A 22,392-nucleotide genomic window follows, 5' to 3' on the forward strand; every position below is an offset into this window, starting at 1 on the left:
TTCTTTGAATACAAGTTAGCAACCAGCCCACACAGTCAAAGATGAGCCAGCATCATACACAACAAGCCAGCTCTTTTGTATCCCCAGTGTGGCTCTGCATGGCTCCCATTTTGAGCCGCTGCTGCACTGGAGTCATTTACATTCACCATCCTCCAACTGCAGGATGGAAGAGAGGAGAAAAGGAAAGAAAAACCACGCAGGATGGGACAGAAGCCGCCAAAGGTGGCATCTCTTTTTAATGAGCTGGCTTTCCAGTGATCCTTTCCCAGGCTCAAGCACAAGGGAGATGCTTTTTGAATATCAGATGGTGACTGACACATTACTAGTCCCATGAAGCAGAATGAAACTTAAACAGTGAATGACAGCATTTCTTCCTCCACTAAAAAGGCTGCAAAGACAGTAACTAGGAAACCCGGGGCAGGATGGCAAAGACAGAGACAGTGTGCTAAGTATCAGCCCAGTCCTGGAGAATCAGTTCTGTCATTCCACAGTGCCCTCATCATCCCCTGCTCTGCTGTGAGCCAACACATTATTAATTCATCAAGGAAACCAAGATCAGCAAGACACAGGAAATCTGACAGTCATCACTCATCACTCAGGAGCTAAAACGTGCCCTGCAGTTAAACTCTAGCCCATGACTAATCCCGTTTTTTTGGTTCAAGCCCTGGGTTTCCAGTTCACCTCCCATTGCAGTTGTACAAATGATTCTGAAGAGGTTTTCTTTATGGAGGGGAAAAGGGGGAGGGCAGAAAGCCAGCCCACAGCAGTGACCACTACAGTGTCTGGCTGCCCAGGAACAATCTAGCTTTGACATTCCAGGGATGGTTGGGTGAGGGTAACGCAAGTGGCTCAACTTCCCTTTCCCACCATCTTCTGGTTCCTATTTGGGTCACTTTTTCTACCTGCTTCTCCTGCCTCCAAAATATAAATACAGAAGTTTAAATTCTGCCCAGCATCTCTTGTAGCAATTCTCCCTCAAGCACAGAAACACAGTTATAAAGAAGGGTACATTCCTGGGCACCCAAATCTCACACCTAGGCACTGAAGCCAGTCCTCAGAACTGAGGACTGGTACTGACACACCTAAATGCTCTTTGCAACCTATTGCTACTGAAATACCTACATATAGATTCCCACGCTGTATCTAAATGTGATGCTCAGCCAACTGCTAGTGGACAGCCTACATCCAGATGCCAGACCTAGGTAGCCACACATGAAAATTAGGCCCAGCAAATTAAACAAAGGCTGAAAAGTTAGCTCAGTGGATGGAGGGACCAAGTGTGTGCATGAGTTGGGGGGAAGATTCTGGGCAGATTGTGAAAGAGAAGCAGATATGGTGGTGGGAAGGTATTAAGAGGTGGGTCTAAGACAGAAAAGGAGGAGAAGTAAATGGAGCTGCAAAGCCAGTGATGCTACCCAAGAGATGTGCTGCAGCCTTCTGATCAAAACAGCTTCTCCTCCATCACCATTTTAATGTGCTCTGGAGACAATAGCTTAATGCACTGCAGACCCTTATTTTCAGAATATTTTCCCAACAGGATCCCAGTTTTCAGACACAGAAAAGGCCTAAGGGACCCCTCCCCAGCAGAAGTTTGTCTCGTCTCCAAGTAGGTGATGTGCCAGGAAGGTACTCTACTACCCTCTAGCAGATGGTTAAGAATCACTCCATTGCTGGAGTGCAATCCTCCTTTCCCACACTAGCTCTTCCTTAAACTGTCTGTACCAGACGGCACGTAAGGAAGAAGGGTTGTAAGGGTGTAATAAATTCCCTCCAAGAGAGGCAGGGAAGCACCTCCTACTTGTTCCCAATATGACCCAGTGCTTAGACGACATAACTTAAAGCCAAGGATTCTGGTTCTATTCTTGGCTCTCCCACACTGACTTCTTGGGTGATTTTGAGCCAGTCACTGGGGCTGGATTTTAAGAGACACTTGAGGAAGTTAATTGCCCACATCCCACTGAAGGGTGTTGAGGCCTAACTCTCAGAGCTTTAGAGCTGAACTGTCCAAAACATCGGTGTGCTTCAGCTACACAGCATGTAAATAGCCATAACAAAGCTTAACCATTTTTGCAAAGCACTTTGAGATGTGAAAATGAAAGGCCCTACATATGGTAAGTGCACAGTACTGCTGCACCTTATACAGTACTTCTGTATAAGTACTGTATAAGGTGCAGCAGAGAAGGAGTACTTCAAAGTGGCAACACCACACAACTGTGCAGCACTGCCACTTTGAAACCCCAATGCGGGACTCTTGTGCATTTCAAAGCAGGCACTCTGCATGCAGCCCAGAGTCAGCGGGACTTCCCGCTGGCCTGGGTTGTAGGCGGAGTTCCGCATTCCTCCTTTGAAATGTACAAGAGCCCCAGCAAGGCTCCCAAACCTCCCAAAGTCCTAACTTCCCACAGTCCTGCCTTAGCTGGCACCAGGCTCACTAAGGGAAGGATTTTCCATGGTGCAGGAGGGGAAGAAAGGGGAGTCTAAGGGGTTATTCCACAGTCCTGGTCAGGAATACAGAAGGGACAAACAGAACTGTGCAGTTTTCAAACATTCACTGGCCTCTGTTATACCAACTAAACAAGTGAGACCATATGGGCAGTGGTTATCTCCTCTCCTCATTTCTCTAGCCCTCTCCTCTGCAGGAATCATAGAGCTGGTAGTTCCCTGGCTTGTGTTAAGTAGGAGGTCCAGTAAGATGATCATAATGGTCCCTTCTGGCCTCTCTCATTTAGAAAGCCCCGAAGACTGGGATCCTCTGTGTAAGGGTCTGCTCTTCCCACTGGAAACCCTGCTAGCTTTTCAGAACTTCATTTTTTTTTTAAATCAGCAAAACTGACATTAATCCACGTGAGCTATGATGGACATAAGCATCTGTATTAGTGACTTCCCTGGCAGCCTGCTCTACTGTCATTCAGCAGCTCATTTTCAACAAGTCTCTTACTGGTCCCACGAAGCTTGTGAGCACGTCCATCACTGGAGACAGGATAGTCACGGACAGTGATCAACCACTCCTTGGAGTGGGTCACTACACAGAGGATAACATCTATGCATCTCGCTGGTGACTCTCTCAGCCTTAGGTGAAATTCAATGTATTAGGGATCATCTTTAAAGCCCAGCATGTCTTGGACCCTGTTATTAAAGGAAGTGAATTAAAAAAAACTTTTCGTTCTGAAAACACCAACTTAGGCCATTGAGACTTGTGAAAATTTTCCAATTTTTTCTTAAGCAAATTTTGTTGAAATTTAGAGAATATTGAAAAAAAATTGGTTGTGTCAAAATGACATTTTCTGATTTTCTGAAAATTGTTTCAACCACCTCCATCTACTACCCCGATAATGCACGAACTCCAGATCACACTACATTTTTGTGCAGCCAGACTCCTGCCCTGACCATAGCTTGTTGCTTGTGCTTTATTCTTTCTTTAATTGGAGAGACTTTAGGCCCAGTAAGCATTTAGGAGAGACACCCTAATGTCAAATCTGAGCTCTCTAATTTTTGATGGATATTGTAATAAGCCCCAAGATGAAAATCCTGGTTCTGTTAAAGTCAATGGTAAAAATTCTCTTGCTCAGTCAGCTAAGGCCTCTCTGGCTTTTGGAAAGGAGGAGGGATTTGACTGGGTAGCTTGACTTGAGTGAGTCCAGGACATCACCTGATGTGTTTCTGACATAGATGCTCACTAAGACTGACACTTTTTCATTTGTTATGTACATTTTGAGCATATGCAATTTAACCAGTGCACTCTTTCACCTACGTCTTTGTACTGATACCATTGCTTGCACTGTCACTCATCAGTGTGCTACCTCACCCTTCTCTCTTTGGAGACTCTCTCTTTTGTTGTACTGTACAGCACCAAGTCCGTTGTCATTGCTAAATAACTACTAGAACATGGATGTACTTGCAGACTATGCATGCATGTTAAAATGAGGCTTGCTGAAAATCTGCCTCTAAAATACAACATTGTTTTACATAGTCAATTTTAACTAGAAAATGATCCCCAACCCAAAACAGCAGCATGGTATATTGCTATACACATGTCAGCATATGGCATAACTTCATAAGGCAGACAGAAGAGCAACGCTGAGCTATGTACAAAACACAGATTTTAGGTTGAATTTAAACTACAACTCACCTTACTAGCGCCTGGGAGTAAGTGCAATTTGACATATGGATCAGCCAAACCATTATGATCCATTGGCTTCAGGCCCTGAAGAGGAGGGGAAAAAACAAGAAAGGTTACAACAATTACAACATAGGCCAGCTCTTTACTATTCAGACTGAGCAGCCTCTCTGTGTGACTTAGAATCCATTTTCTACATCAACAAATATACCCAACTAACAATTATGTCTTTTCCCTGGAACTGGTCAATGGGAATATATGACTACCATGGAGCCCAAGCTGTGCAGCAAAAAGCCAGACTCTTGGAAGTCAAATGCAGAGTACAATTCTGACCAAGAGAGAGCCTCTGGAAGACTTCTCTCACAGTACTTTGCATTGATTGTATTGCATCTCTGCTGTTAAAGTAACAGCCAATCCTGGCACCAATGTCACAATTAATTCAAGACTTAAGTAACTCAGCTCAGCAATTTTGGAGGTATAAAATTGCAGGGTTCTGCTGTTCTATAATTGCTTATGTGCAAACATACTTCTGCTGTTGTGTGGTACTTCTGTGCACAGGGTGAGAGGATGATGACACCTATCTAATCCCCATTATTAACACACAGTGTGAGGAAAGAACAGCCTTCAGAGAAGCAGGAAGCTGCTTTCTGCCCACCTGATACTTTATTTGCATTGAGACTCCTGAGGCAAGAAAGTATGTATATAATGAACCTCTCACAGCCCTTCATCGATTATAGATTATCATCAGAAAAACCGGGTTTACTCTGCAAATTCTGGTTGATACAAGTAATGTTGGCGTGAAGCCACTATAGTTAGTGCATCACTTCTGCACATGCATGCATGCTTGGCTATACACAACACTGAGGCAGTGACTCATCAGGAGTAATCACATCAACACACAGCGCTGTGCATTAGGAGTAAGTGTCCCATTGTGTCATCCGCCACTATCCAGTGCACTGTTTTTTGGAAATTCTGATAATGCATAGTGAGGCAAAAAAAATCGCTTGGGCCACCTTGACAGCACGAAGAATAGATTTAACTATGTGCTCAGCTGATGAGAAATGAAAATTGAATGAACTTTTGGTAGAATGAAAGACACTGGCATTGTTTACTCACAAGGTTGAATCTCAGTGGAAAAAAAAATCCCAGTTGTTATAGCTGCCTGCTGTGTCTTGCATAACATCTGTGAAGCAAATGGGGGTGTGGGGAGGGAGAAAGCTGCCACTGGGGTGGAGGGCAATTGGAAGTCTGCTAAATTTGAATAGCTAGACATAAAGGCTATAGAGCTCAGGAAGTTTTTGAAAGAGCACTTGAACTGTAAACCGCAGTAATGTGTTGCAGGGAAACTGTGTTCTACCGTGGTGGCTTTCAAACTTTTTTCCTTATGACCCAGTTGAAAAAAAATTATTGATGCCTGCAACCCAACACAATTTGACTAGAGTGTGGACTCCAGAGTGGAGCTGAGGATGAGCACTTTGGGCTATAGGAGGGGGCTCCAGCTTTGGGGGAAGTTGGGGTGGTAGCAGGAGGATCTTACCTGGAGTGACTCCCAGTCAGTGGTGCAGAGGGGTTGCTAAGGAAGCTTTCTGCTTCTCTTGGCACCTCAGACCATGCTGTGCCCCAGAAGAAGCCAGCAGCCGGTCCCCAGCCAATGGGAGTGTGGAGTTAGTGCTCAGGGCAGCAGCAGTGCATGGAGCCCTGTACACTCTCACCCCTCACCTAGGAGTGGGCCAGTTGCTGGCTGCTTCTGGGACACAGTGCAGTCTGTGGTGTCAGGACAGGCAGGTAGCTGCCTTATCACCCTCACTGGTCACCTGATCCCCCTGATCTCTCTCAAGCAATGAGAGCCAGAGCCTGATATTCCATGACCCAATACTGGGTCATGACCCGTAGTTTGAAAACTACTGGTCTACCTGGCCCTGCTATTCTGTGACCTGTTAGGAACTGTGTGGTGCTTGGTGTATTTATCTGACTATAACATGGTCAGTGCACCTGGTAATTTTCCAGTACTTGCTGTGCACTGGTGATTATACTGCATGTGTCACTGATCCTGTGAGTTGTGGCACATTGGACAATAACAGATAAGTGAGTGCTTTCAGAACTGCCAGGCACATCACAGCGAACATTGGAAAGTAATAAAGACGACTTTATTTTCTAAGTAACAGAATTGTATTCAGTAACAAACAACACAAAGAAAAATCTGTGAAATATAAAAGCAGGTATATTAAAAACTTACTTCATTAATGGAGCAGAAATTAACAAGGGGAAAGAACATTCCTGTTCATGTTACCTACGTCCAGCAACCTTGGGTCTTCCAGGTCAGTATATGTAAAGCAGTGGTTGCCCTTAATGTCCCCTCAGGTGGAGTGGGACAGGTAGGGATGTGGCCCCTGATACCATGTGAATGCTCAAGGGGGTGTAAACAGGTGCTACAATGGAGTCCTCCATGAACTGCATGGGCTCATCGGTTAATCCTAATGGTTACACACCACCCCTTCCCCCGCTGCCTCTGATACAGAGGCAGCAGAAGGGAGCAGATGGGAGCCAGTCCTTGCAGGGAGCCAGCTCCCCCCAAGCACTGGCTCTGTTGCGTCTGATACAGAGGCAGCAGCACAAGGGGGAGGCAGGTTGGCACATGCAGGAAATTTACAGCAGTTACATATTTACAAAATTAAATGCATTTTAACATCCCTAGGCCACACACTAACAGCTTAGGAAAAGCAAAGCACACGTACCTGCACAAAACACTGCTAGACAACCTACTAGCAGAAACATATTCACTGCTGGTCAAGTGATTGCATACAATGAATAGGTGTATAAAGATCAAAGCCTGCTTATGGATAACTTAGAGCAGAAACATCGGACTAAATCCCTTGCATACAACAGCTACAACAAATAATCCACCCAGCTCCACACACTGTGCATGACCTTGGGGGGTATTTATTCTCAAATATCCTGGATTTTCAGAGCAAGAGTTCTGTCTGTCTCTGGTATGAGGGTTCTTGCAAGGAGCATGATGCTTCTTATGGGTTTCATGCATGTAATCTTCTCTCCATCAGAAAGAGCTATTAAAAAAGAAACAACCTATCCTAAAGGGAGCAAGTGGAAATAGCATTTTCATCTGCAGAGAAGTGAATTTTGCTTTTAAATCAGAGCCATAAAACTACCAGTTGAAGGGATGAAAATATCAGTGGTGAATCCAAACTAAATGGATTTGCTTGAACAATGCTGCATTTCAATTAATCTCTACCACCCAGCTAGTGAGGAACAAAATGAAAGCGAACCAGTAGAGAAAGGTGATCACATTAGTTATGGAGCCAATGCCCAATTGGCTTCTCAGCTCTGAAGCTAGGCACATAACGTACCACATAACAGCAGATCTCCTCTACTGTAAAACTTGGGGCCAGATTTTCAGCTAGTACAAACAATACCAATTGACACAAGTCAACCATCTCACCCTATGCATTCAAGAAGAGAATAATGGAGCAGCATGGTTGATAAGACACTGGCTTGAGAATTCAGTTAGGAGACCTGAGTTTTCTTCCCAGACCTGCAATCTTCCTTCCTGTTTCCCACCCTTTGTCTGTGTTGTCTATTGAAAGTATAAGCTCTCTGGGGAAAGGAATGTCTCTCATAGCTTTGTCTACACACAAACGTTCATCAGTTTAATTGTGAATGAAGAGTGGCCTACTTTGGTTTAGTTTAAACTTGTTCTCTGGCAACTTAAGGAAAAGTCAAATTGGAACAGGTTTAAGTTAAACTGAGACAAGCCATTCAAACCAAAATAAGAGCATTTTTACACAGGGGCTAATCCAGTTTAACTAAAATAGGTTTAAATTTTCACCTTCATGTACACCTGTGCAACAAATTTCTTGTGCGGATAAGCCCCATGTGTTTGTGCAGTGCCTAGCATAACAGTGCTCCCTTCACAATTGCTAATAATAAAGGACAGGCTGGGAAAGACCAGGCTGGAGTGGGATAAAATAGGGGAGTTTTCACTCTCAGACAACACACATCAACGGCTCACCTGAGGAAGAAGAGCTGTGTCACTCAGCATGTTGTCTCCTTCACCAACAGAGGTTGGTCCAATAAAAAGTATTCTCTCTCCCACCCCATCACTATTCCATCTGTCAAATGTGAACTCAGCAGAGCAAGAAGACAAAACCTCATAAACCAAGCTCACTGTTGTTTTCAGCCTCTGCCATTCCATTACCAAACAAATCCATGTGATTACAATTAGAGAGGTGTAAGACTGTTTTTTCCAAGCAGATGGCTGCAAAAGAGTCCTTCAGCCAGCCCTGATCTTTATTGACAACACACTATAGCCGACAAGATTCCAAGGGAGAAGCATTCCCTCTGCAGTATTTATTCATTGACAAAGAGTCAAGCTTGGGGAGAACTGTGGAGCAACTAACGATGCTCATGATGGATGTGCGCGACCTGAAGGAACAGGAGGAGCTAAAACCCACAAAGCTGTTATCACTACCTAAAAGCCACAGGCCGAGATGCTTTTTGCAAATGATGTACTGATCCAATGTGAATTTTATGAATATGCATCACTCATTTGCATTAATCCAACCACTGCTTAATCCATCAATTCCCATTCTCTTCCCATCAAATACAAAAATCCTCTCCCAAGCTCAGTTGTGCTCTGTCAGGAGGTGGAAGCAGCAATAGTAAATATTCATTTAGAAAGAGCTTCCAAATACTCCATTTGGGATCAGGGTCCACTGCACACACACAGATGAGAGACAATCTTTGTCCTGAATATAAAAGCCTAGAAGCAGCTGCTCGGGAGCACAGAAAAGGGAAACCAAATTCAGCAGTTTCTAGGCCAATTAGAAGCCCCAACGTGGAGTCTTATATGAAAACATATTATGGCTATCCCAGTCTAGTTTTAATTGGGATCCTGGTTACTTGCTAGGAGGAGAGAGAAAATATGGCTTGATCCCTGGTCCTTTTGAATGAAAGCGACTGAAAAACAAAATGGCACGAGTATAGTGAAGCACCTGGCACAGCAGGACACTGGCCTCCAGGTGCTATTGCGAAACCGGTAACAAAAGCCATAATATGTTCTCCTTAGTTCTACATCTTCCTGAGAAGTTTGTTACCTATGCATGAAGTACTGTGCTAATGAAGACAATGACCAGTTCTGCCCTCATGTGCCCCAGTGTCAATCAGAAGTTGCTCTGCTGAAGACAATGGAATTAGCAAGACAACACTGGTGCTTGTCATCTGACAGCAGTTGCTCTCCCTTTATACAAGTTAATAAAATACAAAGGGAGAAAACACCTTCCTTGCACAGATTATTCCTATCCTCAATGGATCGTAAAGCCTTTCCCAAGCATTAAAAGCCCTTGTGAGCTGGGCACAGTATTATCCCCATTTCACAGACTGGCTAATGCAGAAGTAAATATGGCTTGACACCTGGGTGAGGCTCACTTCCTGGGAGATAGGATTAAGGAGGTAAATGCATCAGCAGGCTTGAAACAGAACATCTGTACTAGGGAAGATAAGAGGGTGAATCCCCAAGGAAACTTCCCAACAGACAAGATACATCAGGAATGCAAAGATGAAGTAAAGAGTAAGTGGTGCATGGACAGAGCATGCAGTACACCTAGTGGTTCTTACAAAGTGATCAAGCCAAACCCAAAATGTGGGAATGTACATAAAGGAAGAGATCTGCTGTGTAACTTTAGATATCTGGTATGCCCTATACCCTCAAATCAACTCCACTTAGCCTTGCTGTATGCCAAATAAAGGAACCTGAGCAACGGGGCTCAAGTCGGACTGAACTCTTGAGGAACCCAGTGAAAAAGAGCTCAGTGGAATCCCAACAGCAGGCGTAGAGAAAAGAGGGCTACCGAACAAAACAACGGTCACTGCTGGGAACCAAGGGCCTGAGCTACAGCCTGCTAAATTCAGTTGGGGTATGTCTACACAGCAGTGTTTTTCTGGAATAACTAACGTTATTCTGAAATAACAAAAAATGCATCTACACAGCAAGCCATTATTTCAAAATAATGGCAAACTGGAGGTCTTCTTACTCCAACTCCTGTAACCCTCTTTCACAAGGAGTAAGGAAAGTCAAAGGAAGAGCAATTGATGTAGCTGAAGTTGAATAGCTTAATTCGACTTTTATCCTGTTGCGTAAACATGCCCTTGGAGTTTTTTCCAGACATATCAGTGAGTATTGGACCAGCCCAAAGGGCAGGAGCTTTGATGCTTAGTGCTTGGCTCTCATCACTAGACAACATGCCCTTCCCGTTCTCAAGTGGAATCCCTAATACTGACAGGCCCTGCCCTGGGGGTCAGAGGCCAACCTTGCTCACAGCCTCTCCCTGCAAGGTCCTTTGCATTTGCCAAGCTGCAAATAAAGAAGTAAATAAGCAAATCCCCCATGAAGATAGACGTAGGAAGACAAGCCACTTTGTAATTCACCCACTGATTCATTTCAATTAAATTACCATCGGAGGAGGCTATTAAGAGCTTTTTGAACAGATGCAGCCAGGAAAACGGAGTGACAATGGCTTGGAAAATGGTCAGAAGCTCCTAATGTCATTCCTCTCTCCCTCCCAAATTGCCTGATGTGATTTAGGCATGTGGTTAATTTTAGCATGAAAGAGACAAGCCCTTGCTACAGCCCAGCAGCTGCAGTTTATGTCTGCTGTAGTCACCTCTCCCTCAGTGAGCCCCCTAGCCCACCCAACTGGCCTCAAATATCCCCCGGTCCCTAATGTTCCCTCCAAAGCGTTCGCTCACGTACATCCAACTAGAGGGGTTTCACCCCATATTCTAGGCTAGATGATTCTGGGCAGCCACTACGCATGGGGTGGGAGAGAAAGCACAAGGAGTTCCCCGCCTTTCTGTGACTGGCACAAGGACTCGACAGAACCTCATTATGGAGCACAGGTCCTGCTCTTATCTAGTGTTTCAGTGAGCTACCTGGCATGGGGTAAAGCTGTGTCCATCACACACACACACCGCCCAGCAGGGCAGGCTGCTGTGCTAGGTGCATCTGAAGGAGGATGGTAACAGAGTTAGCCAGAATTCTCTCCAGAAGCTCTGGTTACAACGCAGCCCATCCACATCCTCAGGGCAGAGTCTTGTCCTCGGAGACAACCAAAGTAGTGCCACAATGAAGGCTTTCTTATAGCATCCCATCTCCCGCTGCCTCACCTCTGGAGCAACAAAGCATTAGGAAAGTTAGAGGTAGAAGTCAAGGCTGAAGATTAGGTCAGGGTCAGTTCCTACTGGAATGAAGCTTGCAGTCTGGGCTGCTCAGTTTCCCCAAGTAATTAACTCAAAGCATACCCTAGCAGCGCCTTCACTCCAGTGCAAATGTGCCTTGCCCAGTCATTCATCCTCTCAGTGAAATGTAGATTCAACTGAGCACAGATCAGTATCTAAGAGATACAATCTGAACAGCATAACAGCTTCCAAGGCAAATAGTGGATGTCATGACCATGAGGGATGGAAACAGCCTGGGGACTAAGGGGTTAACTTTACCTCGCCAGGTATCTGCTCAGCCAATAGAAATGCAGATAGGGATTTCAAACTGGGACAAAGGAATTTTGGGGGTTTTCCCTCCCTTGTCTCTGGGCAGCTTCTCTCCAAGAAAGAGAGGGGGACAGACAAAATGTCTCTCTCCAAGAAAAGACTCTTCACTATCTGTAAGTAGGGTAAAGTTTAGATAAATCCATTTTAAAAGGTTTGGGAATGGGAATCTGGTGTCTGTGCATTTAAAAAACGGGTTTTCCTCTCCTTTGTAACTAAGCTTTTGGCCCATGGGGGGGGGGGGGACATGAGTATATTAATTGGTGACTTTTCTATCTAGTCATTATGCTTGTAACAGGAATATTGTGGTGATAATAAAAGTTCTCTTTCTTTTTTATTAACCTGGTATTGATTTAGTTTTTGCATCCTGGTTTTACTGTAGGGCTGAGATTTCCCAAGTGATCTCTCCCCTGGCTTTCTTATCATTACTTGGATAGGGGCAGCGAATTTTTAGCCCCAAAAATCTAGGTTTTTAAGATTTTGGGGGAAGTTTTATACCAAAGCCTAGGAAGATAAGGTTTTGGGGTATTTTTGTGTGCCCCCACTTCCGCATTCATCGTGTTAGAGTGGGGGAAAAGCCTTGACCGTGGATGTCGTCACTTGGGTTTGCAGCATTAAAACAGGCTTTCTTGGGGGGCACAGGAAGAGGGGGCTGAAAGTCCAGGTGGATGTCCATCAACATAGCTCTGTTCGTGTAGTTCAGTACTGGATTAGCAGGAGGCGGTGAAAAGGGGCTGGGCGGAGAGCAGAATATGGGGCAAGACTGAAAAAGACATGCAGAACTGCATGGGTAGGAGCCCTACCTAGCTTGGAATAGTGAAGGGGGAAGATAGGATGTGGGTCAAGTCAGATGCACGGGCTGAACTGTGTGGAAAAGCGGGTGGATAAAAATCAATTTTTTTTAATCCGATTTTTTGTATTTAAATCAGATTTTTTTTATTTTTTAAAAACATTTATAAAATGCTAAATTTCTCATTTACAAATAACAGTTACAATTCTCATCACAAAGAGAAGGGCAGCCAAAGTGCCGGAACTTTACCAAACCTGTCAGGATCACCTGTCAAATAACAGTTACAAATCTCATCATAAACATGGTACACATATACTTATGGTCTCATAAAAATAAATTAATGGCTCTGGTATGTCCAAGCCTATCTGTCAGTTCTTGCTTCTTGCAAGTTCTGGGCTTTCAATTTCTGTTTCTCAGCAGAATAAAAAGTAACATGTACAGACACACACATGCTGGATAGAACTGTTTTTGTTCTGTGCTTATGTGGTGGTGGACCTTGGTCAAGCATGGTAGGGGAGTTAGTTACCCCATCTCCACAGACCAGAGGGGAGCAGGGATGGAGAGAGTTTGCCGGATGCTTTTGGAAGTGGTACAGAGCTAGGACAAAAGTGAGCCTGCCATAGCGCCCTGCACCACCATCCAGAAGCCACCTGTGGTAAGTGGTGCCCAGATGGAGCCTGCATTCCACACCATGGCCCCAGTCCTGAACCCATCTTGCAGTCCAAATTCCTGCCTTCAGCCTGATAAAAGTGAGTGAGGATGGGGGAGGGAGGATGGAGTGAGCAGGGGCGGGGCCTCAGAGAAGGGGCATGAAGAAGGAGGGGTAGGGGTATTTGGGTTGGAGGTAGATCCTGGATTGCAATTAAATTAAAAAAGTGATTGCATGCTTACACATTGGAGACCACTGGCCTAAGGGCTCCTGCATCAAGTTACCACAACAGTTCCCTAGAGTGCCTTAGACATCTAGCATACTCCTGGCCTTTCCCATCAGAGGACCTTCTGGCTATGTAAGCGGTAGTTTGGCTTAGCACCTACAAAAGTGGAGGAGACACATTAAAAACAGGCCTAGTGTGATTAACAAGCTGGTTTTCTTAAGTCCTGGCCACCCACATATTTCAGTGGGTGCTAGGGGTGACTAGCCTCTCCAGACACCTGGTCTACAGGGGCTTGCCCAAGGTTACTCAATGTGGTCAGTGGCAGAGCTGAGAATGGGACACAGCACTCCCAATTCCTAGTTCCCTGCTTTGGCTGCCACGTAGCCAGGCATCCCCTCATGGACCTCCCACCGCCTGATCACAAGAGGCTCCTAGGGGTAGGGGACACTTCCAACTTAGAGGGCAGGAGCAGCACAGCAGTGCTGAGAGGGGCAGATGTAGTGCAGGCACTGAACAGCCTCCCCGCCAAACCTGTCAAGATAACCTGTCAAAGATTCCAAGATCTACCACTAGATTCCAATCTACTGGCTGGTGACCACTGACTCAGAGGTATCATCTCTGGCTGGCCAGAGTAGCTCCATTGCTTGTCCTTAACCAGCCTAGCCTAGAATCCTTTAAAATACCTGTATATTTCATAGGCATCCTTGAGGATAGGGCTGGGCTGCCCTGTGGCATTCATCATATCCCTTTTGGACAACATGGCCGATAGGACCACTAAGCACCTTGTTCATTCTGTTTCCTCAGTCATCAGCACAGGCTAAAGAGGCTGCTCTGGTTTGAATTTCATCGCAAGCGACAGGAAGTTCTCTTTTCAGCATGACAGTGAAGAGCTGTCTACATGTTTGTCAGATACCTCACCACCAGAGGAGCCAAAAGGAGTAATTCCATTAGCTCACATTAGAACTACATAATTTTTTCAACCCAAACTATTTCCGGAATAAATACAGAGTTTCTCTCATGGAAAAAATTCCAATTTTGGCAAATGACGAATTTTGACCATATTTTCTGATTTTGATATGAAAGTTCTAAGCTAAGCCTTTTGTGTCAAATCTACAATTTGAAAGTGCATCTCCATGCCTCAACAAAATGTTTTTTGGAACTTTTGGTCCTGTAAAAATCTTCAATATTTTAACTATTACCATTTTCAGGACAGAAATGTATACTGAAATACTAGTTTGGCAGAGTCATTCCCTGCAGTGTGTCCCCTGTAATATCCCCCCCAACCCTTTTTGCTCTGCCTCAGTTTCCCAGATTGAAACTAGACACAAGAAAGCACAAGTGATCTTTAATCCCCGTGCATCAGGGTTTTCTGGTTCAGCCTACATTCCCATCAGGGGAGTTTTTGACAGGCAACATCTCTTTCATCACCCCCATGGAGGGTGCTAATAATCACCTCCCAGCTGATACAGAAGGCTGAGCCAGACTCCCTATAAAGGGCTAATTTGGATGTCATAACTGGAGCTCTAGTCTACACTGGAGCCCTTCTTTCAAAATAACAAGCTGAGCATCCACACTACCAAGCCTGTTATTTCAAAATAACAACTCCTGCTTTTCATGAGGAATAACGCTTATTTCAAAATAGTTATTTCAAAATAGCAGTAGTGTGGATGCTCTACTGCTGCTATTTCAAAATAATTACTCCCCCAGTTTTTCCTGGGGCTCTAAGTCGAGGTAGCACATCCACAATAAGGGAGCCTGCCTTGGACTAATTTCGAGGTTTCCCTATAGTGTGGAAATTGCTATTTCAAAATAGTTATGTCGGGAGTTATTTCGAACTGCTATTTTGAAATATTTTCTTAGTGTGTACATGCCCTGGAGAGTCCTACTGGATGGAAATTCTGTTTTTTAGGCAGCTCTAGACTACAGATCTAAGTGACTAGTCAAATCACTGCTCTGCTACTCGCTTCCCTCTCCCTTGTATCAGAGGCAGCAAGGTAGGGAGCAAGAGCCAATGCTGGGAGGAGCAGACTTAAAAGATGATTCCCCCCAGCACTGTCTCCGCAGTGCGGTGGTGGAGTCAGAAGAGGCAGAGGCACAGTGGTTCAGGATCCAACGCAAGCCAGGACTGCTTAGTCCTGGCTTGTGCCAGGTCCTGGACTACTCCCGATGTGGCTCTGCATTTTAAATGTAGTAGGAACCAGGCTGCCTCTACACCCAGCTCCTACTACATTTCAACTGCAGTTTCACAGCAGGGGTAGCTCCGGCTTGCACCTTCCCTTATCAACTAATCATGTAGTTGATACAAATTGTATAGACTATACAATTAGTCAATTACTCGCTTCATAACATTCTTTCTCTAGACAAAGGTAAGTTGCAAGCTGATTTAGGTACTGAGGTCACCTGTTAAGAGCTAGGATATATGATCAGGCACAATAAGCTGATGTGCTATGCAGTATTCCTGCAGAATCATGGCTCTGAAGCTTAGATCCAAGTTCTTTGAGAACTACCATTTGTTTGCCATATGTTTGTTCAGTGCCTAGCACAACCAGGCTCTGGTCCAGCAATAGGGCTCCAAGGTGCTACAGGAATACAAATTAAAAATTACAAAGCTTAAAGAGTTTCTGCAATGTCCATACAAAGCATAGAAAAGCTTCTTCCAGCTAAACAGCCTAAAGAATTACAAAGCTTTGTCCGGTGTGTTTTCATTCCCTACAGTAAGCACAAGTAACTCCAATCTCTAAAGGTGCTTGTTTCAATCTTATGCTCACTGAGCCAGCCAAGGTGATTGTAACAGCATATGGGCAGCTCTGAATTATCATGCCTACTAACAGGGTCCTCAAACCAGTTATGAACAGGAGAGCCTGCTTCCTACAAAGCAGCTCAAGCAATGCAACAGCACAGGAAGCATTACACACCCTAGCAGAACGGGATTTTCAATGACAAGTTGGAACCAGAAGTTATTTTTTGTTTTCCATGTACTGACTCCCCTCCATACTAGGAGACTGGGGGTGGGGGAGAGGATGGAGAAGATAGTCTTATACCACTATGGTACTTTGTCCTCTAGTACCTTTGGTTCCATTCTCAGGCTGTGTTGTAAGGCTCAAAGTTTGCACATTAGGGATGTAAAAGTGTACACACGTGACACTGATGAGCCTGGGCTTGTTCGTTAACCTTCGTGGTTACACGCAGGCCCCCCCCAGTCCCACACTGCTGCCTCTGTATCAGAGGCAACAGCATGGAGGTGGGGGGCAAAGAGGGTAGCAAGTGGCTCTGCAGGAGCCTTACAACCTAAAAGCCATCTCCCTGCGCACACTGCAGTGTGTAAATGTGTAATCTATTACATTTTCAGCGGTTACACATTTACCAGAAAAAACACATTTTAAACATCTCTACTGTATGTTTCTACAACACCAGGAATATTATCGTCATTGTACAGACAGGAGATACAAGACACAAAGAAGCACAAGTGGCAAACCTGGAAAAAGAACCCAGACGTACTGACGCGCAGCTTCTGGCTCTAATCATCAGACCTTGCTCCCTTGGTGCAGCCAGCATAGGCACTAAAATGCTAACAAGCCCAGTTTCAAATGTAGTTCTATACAAGGATTCACTGGATGTTTTCTTTATTAAAATGCACAGCTATGGAGTTTGGTTTTGGGGTGAAATCATCCTCAATTGTTTTCCTGGCTATTTCTTTTCATTTGTAGCGAGCGCTGCCCCTTGCATGTAACTCTAGAGTGAACATGCTGAGCCAGCAGGCTCCAAAGATGGGAAGTCACCATAATATGACAAGTTAAGCAAGCTATGGCTAGGAGCAGTATCAATATCCCAGGAGCTTGACATCCAATCAAATGATATTACCAGACTTTTTTTTTGGGGGGGGGGGAGAACGGGGGGCCTGCTCAAAATGACAGAATTTCACAATTCAGGTCTCTGCCCTTCTGAGTTCAAAAAGCTCCTGGCAGCCTCTTGCTCAATTAAATGAGCTAACAGGATCAGCCAAAGTCTGAGCTGGCTGAAAAAAGGATTTTTCCTGCTAGCATTGCCTACTCTCTACAAGCTAGTACTAAGGCAATTTTGCCTGATTCACTACAGTTGGGCTCATATGGTCTTTCCTCTGTTCAAGAAGAGAGTATGTTAACCCTTTCCTTTTCCCCAGACAACGACTGGAGTTTGCACAAAGGAACACATTCTGCTCTCAGTTACCCAATCTGAATTCAGAGTGACTCTCTCTGAATTTACACTGAGCCAGTTGAAGGTGGAATCAGTGAGGAGAGGTAGTCATGACAAGACTAGCCTAATGAGATAAAAGTAAATGAATGAAAAACTTTTTGTTGGCAAAAATGTTGGCATCTATTTAAGAAACAAGTCCAGCTGTTTGGCTCTGCTTTTTCTGCTGATGCACGTTTCATAATGGCCTTATCTGAAAATATAGGAACAGGATTTGGCCCCTCAACAATGGAACAGTCTCATCGGCTTAAGCAAACAACAGTAACCCTACTGAGCATTGAGGAAAAAGCTGGATAATTTTTCTAATCATCAATAAAATCTGTGGCTATCCATGCTAAGATAAGGTTCATCATCAGAGTTCATTCTTCAGGGTTTGAGCTGCTGGGCTGCAAAGGTCAGGAAGGAATTCAATCTCTTTTCCAGCATGGGAGAATGGAAAAGGTTAACTCCACTTTGGAAGCCCCAGAGGGTCACAATGATACAGCACATGCCGAGGAATACAACTTAAGCGTGGTTGCATATACATGCAAATATATATTCAAATATATGCAAAAAGCTTCTTTCACACAATGCCCCAGTGCTCCCGGCACCTCCTCCCTGGAGGCTAGAAACACCGACACCCTGTTCCCACCTGTTCCAGCCAGTCCATCTGCTTGAGTCTTTCAGTGCTCACCCCGCTTGGGAAATGCCTCGCTGTTGTGGAGCGTGTTCCCAGTGGAGGCCATGCTCAAAGGATCCTACCCGCAGGCCACATATTGAGCCCTGCGTAAACCCAAACTGCACTATGGGCCACCAACGGGTGTTGAGTAGCCTTGATCTAGACAGTGACCACTGCCCTAGAATAGAAACAAGACTAGAAAGGACAACTTTGAGGGAAAAAAATCGATGGCATTTAACAGGAATGAAACCAATAAGGTTGGCTGTATAGAATTTAACATAGAACAAATATGTTTCCTTTCTACTGGTTATCTGAGCCACCCTATAGAATTTCTATAGCCAGCGTATAATTCTATCTTATATTCTACAGAAGGATTATAAGTTCCTATAGAAAGAAAAACAAAATTGCATCCTTTCAACAGGTTAACTGAACGATACTATGGAATCATATAGTGGGGGTATTTTTTCCTATTAATTTCTTTAAAAAGGTTAAAAGATACTATACAAAAGTCAGCATTTCTATTAAATTCTATAGGCCTTTTGGCCAAGAGAATGATCCAGTCTAGCATCTAGATTCAATCTAGGGGAGGGAGCAGCCACTATCTGAGTTGTCCATTTTAGTAGCCACACAACTAATTACGTGAATGCACAACAGTGCAGCAATGGGGGAAAGAACCCTTTACTTCAAAGGAGATAAAAATCTGTTGCTAAAATATTCCAGAAACAGACTCGTATATCAAAGTGATTTATTTTCATATTGATTCACACGTAACAGCAATGTATCTGAATTCAAATGTGCCTGATGTGTGAAATGCAGGTTGAGAGAAGGTTATCGGGAGACAGAATTCCATTAGTCCTAAGCCAGTGCAGGCAATTTGCCCTTTTCGCATCTGAGAAGGCCACTTGCACATGTACACTGGTCGAAGGTAGGTGGCAAAATCTCTATGTTTAGTCGTGATACTGCTCTAGCTCTGGTGGGAGATGGGGATATCCCTTTTGCTTCTAAAATCTTTCATTTCCATGATCCCTGTGGAATGCATTCTGAGCAGTTACCAGGATGTAAATCTAGAGTAATTCTATAGAAATAGCGGCGAGGAGTCCTGTGGCACCTTATAGACTAACTGAAGTGTTGGAGCATAAGCTTTTGTGGGCAAAGACCCACTTCGTCTATAGAAATAGATTCATTTGCTCTGTCCTTACACTGATATAACAGATCAGAATCTGGCTCTATGAAAGTGCATGTGGATTAGAGACAGAAGCGGTAAGTACATGCTATAGAATAGATAGTACAATGTTTCTACCACTGACCTACAGCCCACAGGTTCAATATTATTGCCTGCAGGGAATACACAGAGTTCAGCGTAACAAACTCATTGCACCTGGAAAACAAACTATCAAGATGGTACATAAGGGGTGAGGAACCTTTTTTGCATTGGAGGCCGCTGACCTAAAGAAAAATCAGTCAGAGGCTGCACACAAGTGAAAAGCAAAATAAAATAAAATAAAATAAAATAAAATAAAATAAAATAAAAGCCCCTCATTGACATGACCCCTGACTGAGAAGAAGAAAGACATTCCCCTCACACACCGAGCCTCAGGGGGGCCAGACTAGTAGATTGTGTGTGCTCCAGCCATGTGGTACGGTGCTGGGGGAGCTGGAGCACCACTGGAGGCCCCCCAATGCTGCTGAGGGGGAGCCCTGAGACTCAGGAGCTGGATCCAGGAAAGCCATGGGCCACATTTGGTCCTGGGCCTGATGTTCCTAATCCCTGCGGTAGATGATTACATGGGAAAAAACATTCAGGGTTAATCCTGGAGATGTAACCTTGCTAGGTATAAATTCTTCTCACTGGATCAACTGGTATCCCTTGCTGGTGACTGACTCATCCTTTAACATCAACAGACAGATGTAGGCTGAGTCTCCTTGCCCTCTCCACCCAGCTCTTTTATTGCCGCAATTCTCCAATGTCCTCTGCTAGTACATTCAGAATAATGCTCAGCACTCAGAACGTGCTTTGTATTTTCAAAGCTCTTGTATAACTTGGAATTCCTTTGCTCAAACTCTGTGCAAGTTGGGTAAGTGCAGTTCTCAAATTGGGGAAACTGATGTATGATTTTGGGAAGGTTCAAATGTTCAAACTTTGGGTGCCTAAGTCCACAGGTGGGGCATGTAAAGAACAGGCCTAGTTCCAAGGAACTTAGGACCCCCAGCTGCAAATGAGTGACAAGAGCAGAACTGGAAGATAGAATAAACTTAAAAAACAACAAATGGTCTAGTAGCACTTTATAGACTAACAAAACATGTAGATGGTATCATGAGCTTTCGTGGGCACATCCCACTTCTTCAGATGACCGGAGTTTTGAGTTTAGGATGTGCAGACCCAAAATAAATAGGAGAGAAGGGAAAGGGGGGGGGAGGAAAATAAAGAAGGGGGTGGGAAACAAAGAGCAGAGGGTATGAAAATATTAAAGGGAAAAACAAGTAGCAGAGCTGCTAATCTACAAGTACCGAAAGACTTGATAGTTAAAAGAAGCAGATAAGGATCATAGGATAGCAATTAAATAGGAAGGGTACTAACACAAGAATCTGCACAAAGAGCTGTTGACACCTTCATTGAACGTTAGGTTGATAATGTCCCAGACATCCGTTACTCGACTGAGACCATCAGAAGATAGAAGTTCCTGACTCCAAGACATGCTGCTTCTCCCTATCAGACAACCATTCTTCACTACCTGGAAGTGCTGTAGTTTGGATCCTTTTAGAGAGCCAGACAAACAGATTCAACACAGGAGAGAAGGGGACATGTTGAACATGGGCCAAGTATTCTTGTTCCTCCACATTCAACTAGGAAGCAGCCAGGCCATCAGGTGCAATGCTGCCATGTTTGAGTGCAGAAGACTGCAATGGTCCTGGGATAGCCAGTCTGGCCACTGAGAGACCCAGCTGCATGCCAAGCCCATCATGGTGAAGCCAAGCCAGCACTATGAGGATAACTTTTACTCTTTCCTGCTTGATTTTCATGAGGATTCTATGGACAGAGAGTCCCTGTTGATCCCCCGAATTGAGCAGAATATGTTGAATGTGAACAAGACCATCTGGGGAGCCCCTTGCCTCTGGAAGACAATGCTGGCCATCTCTGGCTGGAGACACTATACCTGGTGAGACAGGGAGATTCTGTCGAGTTGATTGGCCAGCACATTCCTGGCCTCAGGGAGGTGGGAATGATCATGAATCAATCAACGACCACGCATACATACTGATAGTGACCAGATGGATCCCCCACACCCCACGTCTGAGGCACTGAAGATCAGGGTTAGCAACAGAGTCACAAAGGGAACCCCCTCCAGCACCAATATTGGGTTAACTAAGTTCTTTGCACATATCCCTTTTCCCCTCCTTAAATACCATCATGCAGTCTCTTTTCTTATGTTGCCTTTTAGACACATCTGAGGAGGAACAGTGCCAGGAAGAGCCTGATGCCGGCGCAACACTCAGTACTGCCAACAAGGTGCTAGAAGCGGATCCTCTGGGCTCTGACATTGCATGGAGTGCAGCCTCCATGAACAGGGCCTCCAAGTGGATATTCTGTTCCTTTTCAGTTCTGGGACGAAAGTTCTTGCAAATCCTTAACTTGTCCTTTATATGGGATCCCTCAAGCACTTCAAATAGATGCTATGTGGGAGGGGTCACAAACAGGCATTGGCTTGTGCATGAGGAACATGGTTTGAAGCCTGGGCAACATGGCATGTCCTTATTCTGGGGCAAAGTCCCAGCTGGGATTCTAACAACTAAGCTAGCAAGTAACACTTACCTGAATGACTAAGTACCAAAGATAACAAAAAGTCCAGTGGCACCTTAATAACTAACATGTTTTTAAGGCATAAACTTCCATGAGATACAACTCACTTCCTCAGATGCTTGAAGCGAAAAAAAGGCAGAGATACAGAGCTGGGAGGATAACATCAGTGCTAATTAAATCAGGATAGATGTGGCTCACCTTCAACATTGGTGAGAAGGTGAGAGTACCAGAAGGGGACATTACATACTATAATGAGAGCCATGCCATGTCTCTATTCAGACCCATTTTGACAGTGTCAAATTTGCATATGAATTCCAGCTCAGCAGTTTCAGTTGCAGACTGTTTTTGAAGGGTTTTTTTTTTCTA

General features: G+C 44.5%; 1 protein-coding gene across 2 annotated transcripts in view; it reads right to left on the reverse strand.

Moving 5' to 3' along the window:
• The window catches only part of DOC2B (double C2 domain beta), a 192,713-nt gene that overhangs the window by 119,779 nt on the left and 50,542 nt on the right, over positions 1-22,392 (reverse strand). For both annotated transcript variants that reach the window (XM_075904663.2, XM_089772149.1), the window contains exon 3: positions 4,130-4,204. In XM_075904663.2, the coding sequence (XP_075760778.1) occupies positions 4,130-4,204 (75 nt within the window). The remainder of the gene's footprint in view (positions 1-4,129; positions 4,205-22,392) is intronic.

The sequence above is a fragment of the Pelodiscus sinensis genome, chromosome 21 (genome assembly GCF_052426305.1).
Source record: "Pelodiscus sinensis isolate ZL-2025 chromosome 21, ASM5242630v1, whole genome shotgun sequence".
Taxonomy (NCBI): Eukaryota; Metazoa; Chordata; order Testudines; family Trionychidae; genus Pelodiscus; species Pelodiscus sinensis.